An 11,042-nucleotide genomic window follows, 5' to 3' on the forward strand; every position below is an offset into this window, starting at 1 on the left:
CTTGACATTTTTAGAAAATTTTAAGTAGGGATGTCCGATAATGGCTTCTTTGCCGATATCCGATATTACGATATTGTCCAACTCTTAATTACCGATACCGCTATCAACCGATACCGATATATACAGTCGTGGAATTAACACATTATTATGCCTAATTTGGACAACCAGGTATGGTGAAGATAGGTGAAGGTCCTTTTTAAAAAAATTAATAAAATAAAATAAGATAAATATATTAAAAACATTTTCTTGAATAAAAAAGAAAGTAAAACAATATAAAAACAGTTACATAGAAACTAGTAATTAATGAAAATGAGTAAAATTAACTGTTAAAGGTTAGTACTATTAGTGGACCAGCAGCCCTCACAATCATGTGTGCTTACGGACTGTATCCCTGCAGACTGTATTGATCTATATTATGAACCAGAATATTAATAACAGAAAGAAACAACCCTTTTATGTGAATGAGTGTGAATGAGTGCAAATGAGGGAGGGAGTTTTTTTGGGTTGGTGCACTAATTGTAAGTGTATCTTGTGTTTTTTATGTTGATATAATAATAAAAAAAAAAAAAACGATACCGATAATAAAAAAAAACCTATACCGATTATTTCCGATATTACATTTTAAAGCATTTATCGGCTGATAATATCGGCAGACCGATATTATCGGACATCTCTAGTTTTAAGATTAAAAATGTACATTAAAGATGCAGCGTTGCATGTTAACTGAATTTGGCACACGACTGTGTGACAATCTCTACTATCTTATATTTATATAAGCGGTATAAGGCTGATTTCTTCACTCGTGGTGCTGTTGCATGGTAAAAATAACTATTTGGCCCGCGGATCAATGCCGCATTTTCACTTGGCCCTTGGAGGCAAAATGTTCAGGCAACCCTGCTCTAAGTAATGTTACAATTTTCCATGTCAACAAAGCAAGCATGCCTGATTGAAAAGTAAAGCTCTATTTTTTCAAAATGCGCTAGCTAGATGCTAATTTACTTTGGCTTTACTGATTAACATTAGCAATTTTACATGGCAAATTCAAAACTTCAACATTTCATAATGAAAACTACAACTAAGATTCACGTTACTATCAAACAGCTGGTGTGTAATAAGTACACTACTTAAAGTACAAACACTTTATAGACTGACATCCAGGTTAATGGCAAAGACTACTTCCTGGCTTTGCAATACACCATAGTCTATATAGTAAGTAAGGTTGTATTTTTGTACTATTTCTGTGAGAATCCTGCGTGAGACTGGTGCATTAAGGAGTGGGACTATGGAGGACTAGCTGCAGTGTGCTCAAACAACCACCAGGTAGCACCTGTGAGCAGATAATGCTGTATCATCGTTTTATCTTTTGAACTTATCAGGTCTTATCAGGTCGGTAGTGCATTCTTCACACATTCTTTACTCACGCTTAACGTGAAAGATGAGGCAAAATCACAACTTTACCTACTGTACACTACTGCCATCTAACGTCTTGGAATTGCAACTGCATTGCAAAGTCTACTATAAATCTTGGAAATGAGACCGAGAAGTGTAAGAAAACACAATGTACAGTAACAACTAGACTAGGGGTCGGCAACCCAAAATGTCGAAAGAGCCATATTGGACCAAAAATACAAAAAAAAAAATCTGTCTGGAGCCACAAAAAATTAAACGCCTTATATAAGTGTTATAATGAAGGCAACACATGATGTAAGTGTTTTAATTTGTATTCTACGCATTTTTGCAACATTGGCAATCATTAGTAAAATGAAGGCTTCTCACAGGATGAGATAACTTCTGGACATTACTGGCTCCGAATGGAAAGCTGGGTAACGTTTGCTGTGGTCTGGAACAACATGGCACCCAAACAACTATCAGAAATGCAGCCAATATTACATATAGATAATGTGCCATGAGACATGCACATATAAATTAAATACACAGAGGATTATAAGTAAAGGAAATTAAATGAGCTCAAATATACCTACAAACGAGGCATAAAGATGCAATATGTACATACAGCTAGCCTAAATAGCATGTTAGCATCGATTAGCTTGCACTGACCAAATATGCCTGATGAGCACTCCAACAAGTCAATAACATCAACAAAGCTCACCTTTGTGCATTTACGCACAGCATACAACGCTTGTTGGACAAAATTAAACAAAGAAGGAGTGGCACAAAACACGTCTTTCTGTGGCAGCGTCGGAGAAAGTTGTGCATGTAAGCAAACTACGATGAGTTCAAGGATCGCTGAAATTATTAGGACAAAACGGTGCTTGCCAAATCCTCTCATCAGTGAAGCATGTATAACATAAAGTGGGATTTCCAACAGTTAGGAAGGTTTGTTCTCCTACAGAACATTTATAAAAAATAAAAAATAAATCTTCATCTTTTTTCCATTTTCACACGTCTGAAATAGGTCCAGGGAGCCACTTGGGTGGCGCTAAAGAGCTGCATGCGGCTCTAGAGCTGCGGGTTGCTGACTAACTAGACCAGGGGTCGGCAACCCGCGGCTCTAGAGCCGCTGCGGCTCTTTAGCGCCGCCCTAGTGGCTCCCTGGAGCTTTTCCAAAGATGTTTGAAAAATGGAAAAAGATGAGGGGAAATAATTTATTTTTTGTTTTAATATGGTTTCTGTAGGAGGCCAAACATGACACAAACCTCCCTAATTGTTATAAATCCCACTGTTTATATTAAACATGCTTCACTGATTCGAGTGTTTGGCGAGCGCCGTTTTGTCCTACTAATTTTGGCGGTCCTTGAACTCACCGTAGTTTGTTTACATGTATAACTTTCTCCGACTTTCTAGGACGTGTTTTATGCCACTTCTTTTTCTGTCTCATTTTATCCACCAAACTTTTAACGTTGTGCAAGAAAGGTGAGTTTTGTTGATGTTATTGACTTGTGGGGAGTGCTAATCGGGCATATTTGGTCACTGCATGACTGCAAGCTAATCGATGCTAACATGCTATTTAGGCTAGCTATATGTACATATTGCATCATAATGCCTCATTTGTAGGTATTTTTGAGCTCATTTAGTTTCCTTTAAGTCCTCTTAATTCAATTTATATCTCATGACACACTATCTGTATGTAATATGGCTTTTAATTTTTTTGCGGCTCCAGACAGATTTGTTTTTGTATTTTTGGTCCAATATGGCTCTTTCAACATTTTGGGTTGCCGACCCCTGAACTAGACGGTACAGTTGTCACAATTAACTTTTTTCCATTTATCCATCCATTTTTCTACCGCTGGATGCTGGCACTCAGGATGATACAGGGATTGTTATGATTTGCTGGGAAGCTCGTTCATAATCCAGTGACATGCTTCAGTAGGATTAGAGGTAACTAATGCCTTGTTTTCTAAAAGAGAATCCTAATGCTCCAGGTACACTTGAACATGTGTGGGTTCTCTTTGAGTGCAGACATGACGATCAAAGTGTCACACAGCAGGACATTCGTGAGACATGACAATGATCAACATTTGATTGGCTGTGTTTGCTTCTTCTTTGTTAGAGACGTGTGGGAACAGGAGGAAGCGAGGGAAGAGCACCAGGAGGATGAGACATGAAAAGAGCGACTGGAGAGGTGAAGGCAGGCAGATGAAAACGTGGAAGTTAATACAATGTGTCGCGCTTCAATATTTGATGCGTAACATTTGGACACATGTACGTTTGTCAAGAAAGATGTTGTATAATGTGACAGATTAACCGCGTGTCAAGAGTCTTTCTTTTAAAGCGAGTTTGGGAATAAATGGCTGCCTGCGTGAAAAAAGGAAATTATTCAAGAGCGGAATGACATTTGTATATACACTCAAAGGGAAGCTGCATATTTTCTGTTCGGAGGTTAAGTGCCGCCAGTAATGGGCTTCATAGCCGAGTAACTGAAATTAGATGCTTTATGGAACCTGTTCTAACACCTAATGAGTAGCCTCTGATACTATACTAATAGACTGTACTAATGAGATTATTATGATGGATTACTTGAAAAAAGCGTCCACACAAATTAAAATGTTGATTATCGCCTGCATGGAGACTTTACAATAGACCAGGCCTGGGCAATTATTTTGACTCGGGGGCCACATTTAGAGAGAAAAAATGTGTCTGGGAGCCGGTATATCTATTTTTAGGGACACTAATACAAAACCTCACAATATTGTCTGATTGAATGCTAAAAACGTTATGACAGACCGCCTTAAAAAACGTAATGGAATTTTACATGTTTCTATGAACGATAAAACACTGAATATTGACAAAGTATGAATGTCACACACCCTTTCGATCGACATATTTTACAATCAAGTGAAACGCAACAAAAATGCAACAAACAGTGAAATATGAACGCAAAGGATACAAAATAAACCCACCTACAATCTGATATATCTGATACATCACTAAGCTTTAGAACTTTGTTGTGAAAATCTCCTTCCTCGTCTGTGGAAACGCTTCCCGCCCACACTGCTTAGTGCCTCGTCTGAGCTGCTGTGACGTAGATTACCATAGTAACTAATTAGATGACCATAGTAACTAATTAGATTACCATGGTAACTAATTAGATTACCATAGTAACTAGTATATCATCCAAAAGCGCAGATTCCAACCATTGAAATACTTTGTATAGTTGAAGACTTACGGTCATTAGAAAACATGACTGCACATCATAATGGCAGCTACACTTTCCATCTTAAAGATCTAAAAAATATATTTGGGAATGTCCGGCGGGCCAGATTGAAAAGCTTAATGGGCCGCATGTGGCCCCCGGGCCTTAATTTGCCCAGGTCTGCAATAGAGACTCCCTCACTTTCTTCATACTTTGGTATAGGTGGGTGGCGTGGCTCATATGGTAGAGTGGCCATCCAGAAATTTGAGGGTTCCTGGTTCGAATCTTTTCTGCCATCCTACTCACGACCGTTGTGTCCTTGGGCAAGACACTTAACCACCTTGCTGAATGAATGTTTGGTGGTGGTCGGAAAGGCCATAGGCGCAATTCGGCAGCCACACCAGGGCAGCTGTGGCTACAAATGTAGCTTACCACCATTATAAGTGAATGTGGAGTGAATGAATGATGGGTTGTCACTTCCGGTGAAGCGCTTTAAATGTTTAGAAATGTTTATATTTAAATATACATATGTATATATTTCATATTTTTAGAAAATATAAATCTAATCCATTATTATCATTAGTATTACTTAGTACAAGGGTGCTCCAAAAAAATCAATTCATATCCAAATTGCAATTCTAAATTGATTCAGATTTTGAGAATAACAAAATAAAATAAAATACACACACATATATATATATATATATATATATATATATATATATATATATATATATATATATATATAATTTTGTATTTAATTTTGGGTTTCTCTCTTTTTAGTATCGTATGTGTATGTCTTCTCAATTGCTTCTTCATTTTTAGTATTGTAAAGCTGGGATTGGATTGGAGGTATTTATAAAATGATTAACATCATGTTATTATGAGAAGTAAAATGATGTGTTTTTAGGCCAACAATTCTTGTGTAAGTCGTACGTCAGCAGACAAGAATATGTTTTGTAACCAGTAGCCTGTTTTTGAAAACACGTACACCAAATAAATACCAAATAGTATATAAAAAGAATCGTGTTGAATCGAGAATTGATTCTGAATCTAATTTTCTCCCCATGAATTGGAATGGAGTCAAACCATGAGGTTCCCAAAGATTCACAACAGGTAATACTTAAAAATAACTCATCCATCCATGGCTACATGTGTTTAGTCATTTAAGTGGATAGTAAAGATATACTGCTATACGAACCGTACACTGACTACTCCAAAGTTCATCATCAAGTGCCATTCCTATAGTATTGTCCCTTGAGAAGATACATTGTACTAAAACATGCTTGTGAAAAAGTCCCTCGCCGGATTCAAATATTGTGGCAGCACCGTATCAGGAAATTTTATTTTGCTTTTTAAAGCATATTATAAAATTTTTATGTCCTAAATTAGGCATTTTCAAGCATAACATTGGTTAAATAAACTAACAATATCAATATTAGAGGAGTATTGGCCACTAGAGAAGACCAAACTAATCAGACCACAAAGTTCAGTATCGTGGCCACTGATTGGCTCAGCCTCAAGAAGCATTACTATATTGGATTAAAAGAGTGTAAAGGTGACTAAAGGGTGTTTTCCGTGCCCTAGAGGGCTCGCATAGTGTTGATAAATATGTTTAAAAGATTGTCAACACTTTTTATGCTCCAACTATGAAAAGATTTGATTTATAATTAATGATTTCTACTTTGCGGAAATTCATTTATTGTGGTCATGTCCGGAACCAATTAACAGCAATAAAAGAGGGAATACTGAACTCACTTTTATGCCTGTACAACACCGATTAAGTCCAGCAATGCCTACAAAACACCACTTGTTGGCAACTGTAGTTGGCAAACACCTTCTTGTTCCTGAGTTGTTTTCAAAAAGTTTACTTTATTTTAGTTTTATTCAACAGCAACATTACTTGAAAGTTAGTTGTTAGAGTTGTTAAAGTCAATACAGATGGGTACTAAATTATGTACTTTTTATATTGATGCTGATATAAGTTACAGTTGTTAAGGTCAATTTTGGAATTCAGCCAACATTTTTTGGGAGAAATAGGCCCCTGCAGTTAAAAGTGCAGTCATGCATGATGATGTCCTACATGTGACTTTGTGTAAAAGGATTGGAGCGCAGGGATGTCAGAGTGGAAAAATAAGATGGAAATATAGAAAATAAAATATAACTCTAGCAATGCAAGACAGTGGTACACATGTCCATGCTGCTCAGTATACAATTGCTAAAATGATTGCTAAAAAAAACTGTCTTAATGTGAAAAGATTGTCTCCCAGTCTCTCAACCTCAAAATGAAGTTTAAATGTACAGTACAGACCAAAAGTTTGGACACACCTTCTCATTTCAATGCGTTTTCTTTATTTTCATGACTATTTACAATGAAGATTGTCACTGAAGGCATCAAAACTATGACACCTGTGAAGTGAAAACCCTTTCAGGTGACTACCTCTTGAATCGAGAGAATGCCAAGAGTGTGCGAAAAAGTAATCAGAACTAAAGGTGGCTTTTTTGAAGAAACTAGAATATAAAACATGTTTTCAGTTATTTCACCTTTTTTTGTTAAGTACATCACTCCACGTGTGTTCATTCATAGATTTTGATGCCCTTAGTGACAATCCATCCATCCATTTTCTACCGCTTGTCCCTTTAGGGGTCGCGGGGAGTGCTGGAGCCTAGCTCAGGTGCATTCAGGCGGAAGGCGGGGTACACCCTAGACAAGTCGCCACCTCATCACAGGGCCAACACAGATAGACAGACAACATTCACACTCACATTCACACACTAGGGCCTATTTTCTTTTTAGTGTTGCCAATCAACCTATCCCCAGGTGCATGTCTTTGGAGGTGGGAGGAAGCCAGAGTACCCGGAGGCAACCCACGCATTCACGGGGAGAACATGCAACACAGAAAGATCCCGAGCCCGGGATTGAACTCAGGACTACTCAGGACCTTAGTATTGTGAGGCACATGCACTAACCCAGGGGTAGGGAACCTATGGCTCTAGAGCCAGATGTGGCTCTTTTGATGTCTGCATCTGGCTCTCAGATAAATCTTAGCTGACATTGCTTAACACGATAAGTAATGAATAATTCCGCTGGTAATCAATGTTAAAAATAACGTTCAGAATATAAAACATTCTAATGCATTTTAATCCATCAATCCGTTTTCTTCCGCACCTGTTCATTAATGGTAAGAAGTATTTTATTTATTATTGGTTAACTTCAGAATAACAATGTTATTAAAAAGAAAAAGAGACTTATTATACTCTAAAAATGTTGGTCTTACTTAAAAATGCACACATTTAGTTGTATTCAGTGTTAAAAAAATACTATATGGCTCTCACGGGGATACATTTTAAAATATTTGGCTTTCATGGCTCTCTCAGCCAAAAAGGTTCCCGACCCCTGCACTAACCCTTGTCCCACCGTGCTGCCCGCCTTCAGTGACAATCTACAATGTAAATAGTCATGAAAATAAAGAAAACACATTGCATGAGAAGGTGTGTCCAAACATTTGACCTGTACTGTACATTTTTACCCTTTTATGACAGCTAAGAATGTGAAAAAGTTACCAAAAATCTTGCTTTTAGGTTGTTTGTCAGTGACAGTTTGACCCTGGAACAGAGTAATGAACGTCCCATTGTGTCCTATGGGGAGTTTACACTATAATATTGTATTGTTTGTTGTACACTTGTTAATGCAATGCTTAGACCAGTGTTTTTCAACCACTGTGCCCCGGCTTGAGATACAGTCTGGTGTGCCGTGGGAGATCTAATTTCACCTATTTGGGTTAAAAATATTTTTTGCAAACCAGTAATCCGCAAATAATGTGTTGCTGTTGAGTGTCTGTGCTGTCTGGAGATCGGCAGACTTACCACGTTATACTCTTCCATATCAATAGGTGGCAGCAGGTAGCTAATTGCATCGTAGATGTCGGAAACAGCGGGAGACAGGGTGCAGGTAAAAAAGGTGTCTAATGCTTAAACCAAAAATAAACAAAAGGTGAGTGCCCCTAAGAAAAGGCATTGAAGCTTAGGGAAGGCTATGCAGAACGAAACTAAAACTGAACTGGCTACAAAGTAAACAAAAACAGAATGCTGGACGACAGCAAAGACCTACTGTGGAGCAAAGACGACGTCCACAAAGTACATCCGAACATGACACGGCAATCAACAATGTACCCACAAAGAAGGATAAAAACAACTGAAATATTCTTGATTGCTAAAACAAAGTAGGTGTGGGGAATAGCGGTCAAGGAAGACACGAAACTGCTACAGGAAAATACCAAAAAAAAGAGAAAAAGCCACCAAAATAGGAGCGCAAAACAAGAAGTAAAACACTACACACAGGAAAACAGCAAAAAAGTCAAAATAAATCAGGGTGTGATGTGACAGGTGGTGACAGTACACCTACTTTAAGACAAGAGCTATATTGATGCACGCTTGGTTATGCTTTAAAGTCATATCTGTCACGACTTGATCCTGGGTGTTTGCTTTTCCGGGATGCAACGGAAAGTTGGCTCGGGCGAGACGGGAATGTAAGTACATGAGTTATTTAATTTTATCAAAAAAAAGTACAATCGAAAAGCGCGCACAGTGGCGGAGAAACAACTTGGCTATGAAAACAAATACTTGCACAAAGGCAGAAACTATGAACAACAAAAAACACTAACTGTGGCATTAATAAACAAAACTTACTTGGCATGGACAAAAGGAGCAGCATGAACGATGGACATGAAAAAGTGTCAGGAATGTGCAGAGCATATATGTGGGATGTCGCCAGCATGACAAACTGAAAACAATGAACTTAAATACTATAGACATGATTAGTGAAAGCAGGTGCGTGACTCAAAACGTGAAACAGGTGCGTGACGTGACAGGTGAAAACTAATGGTTGCTATGGTGACAAAACAAAACAAAAGTGCACAAAAAGTCCAAAAACAAAACCGAACATGACTAAAACAAAACATGATCACACAGACATGACAATATCCAACAATTGCGACAACGACTTTTTATTGTCAATATCGGCTGCTGAGTTTCAGTTTTTAATTATTTCTGCTGGTGGTGTGCCTCCGCATTTTTTCAATGGAAAACATGTGCCTTGGCTCAAAAAAGGTTGAAAAACACTGGCTTAGACAGTATGACACAATAGCATTATGTTGGACTGTAGTGACGAGTCAGAGGTTTTTTTTTTGCACGGTGTGCCGAACACAACTTTTCTGCAGCATCTCTGTGAGGCATCTGTTGGCCTGATGCTCTAGCACTTAGTGAGCACGGGCCAAACTTGACAGACTGGTAATGACTCTATAGCACACACACACACACACATTGGAGATGTAATGCCATTGTGGTGGCCCAAGGAAACAAGTGTCTCTATAGGAAAAGGTCATGGAGTTGCACACATACATATCAACACGCACTTCAGATATAATGAGTGCTATTTACAACAGGGGCAGCTCGGCCCTTTTTCCGAAAGCACTAATGCACTTCCATTTGTTTAATTCCCATAGCCTAGGGAGTAGGAATTAGCGTGGCGGGACTACGACTTTATGCTTGAATACCCAATTGTGGCATTGAGTTCCCTATCCCCCGCACAATAACAATAATAGAAACAGTAAAGCTGAGTAATTTGTCAATAAATGGAGTTGCCTGCGGGTGCATGTGAGAGTTGCAATTACATTCAAAGGGTGTGTTATATGAGAAGTGGTGTGTGTGTGTGTGTGTGTGTGTGTGTGTGTGGGACATACCGGTGAATCACACGCTGCTGTGGTGCACAGTGGCCCCCTGAAGACCCCCTTGACGCGCCGAAAGTGCCCATTGCTGAGGTGCGTGGAGCTGATGACCAGGTAGTAACAAGCACCGCACGCCATCCCAGGGGACTCACGGGGCTCGGGGCCCATGCACGGCCGCTTCTTTTACGGAGTGCGTCAAAAAAACACAAAAAAAACCCACAAATGCATAAAAAGTGGGCGCAGGTGAGAAAAACGCTCTCAGTCTTCAACACTCAAATTACGCACAGTCTGGATGCGTGTAAGTGCCCCGCGTCCCGTCCTCCACGCAGTTTGCCTCCTCATCCCTTCTTCCTCTCCGCTTGCAGACACTTTGGCGGCCGCGGGAAGATGCGAGAGGAGGCGTGACACACTTCCACGCTCCTCTCCTCTTTCCTTGCTGATGTCTATTGATTGGCAGCAGCGGACTTCAAATGTCTCCGTGCTGCGTGTTCAATATCGCGGTGTGTGCTGATGTGGAGGAGACGTAAATCCGTCCACAGGAGTTATGGTCGTAGCTGCAGCCGATCCGCGGCAGGCTGATGTGGCTCACATTCTTTCCCGTGGAAGAAATACACTCACTCTCTCTCAATAGCTCTACCTCAGCCCCTACTTCTCCCTCTCTCTCTCTCTCTCTCTCTCTCTTTCTCTCTCTCTCTCTTTTTTTGCCCTGACTCATCTTGTTC

General features: G+C 39.3%; 1 protein-coding gene across 2 annotated transcripts in view; it reads right to left on the bottom strand.

The window, feature by feature from the left end:
- Positions 1–10,837, bottom strand: part of znf804b (zinc finger protein 804B) — a 140,370-nt gene extending 129,533 nt beyond the window's left edge. For both annotated transcript variants that reach the window (XM_061954632.2, XM_061954624.2), the window contains exons 1-2: positions 10,606–10,837; positions 10,336–10,500 (exon numbers count right to left, since the gene is read on the bottom strand). In XM_061954632.2, coding sequence (XP_061810616.2) covers positions 10,336–10,500; positions 10,606–10,662 — 222 coding nt within the window. In that variant the 5' untranslated portion in view covers positions 10,663–10,837. The remainder of the gene's footprint in view (positions 1–10,335; positions 10,501–10,605) is intronic.
- Positions 10,838–11,042: the final 205 nt, after the last annotated feature.

The sequence above is a fragment of the Nerophis lumbriciformis genome, linkage group LG04 (genome assembly GCF_033978685.3).
Source record: "Nerophis lumbriciformis linkage group LG04, RoL_Nlum_v2.1, whole genome shotgun sequence".
Classification (NCBI taxonomy): Eukaryota; Metazoa; Chordata; class Actinopteri; order Syngnathiformes; family Syngnathidae; genus Nerophis; species Nerophis lumbriciformis.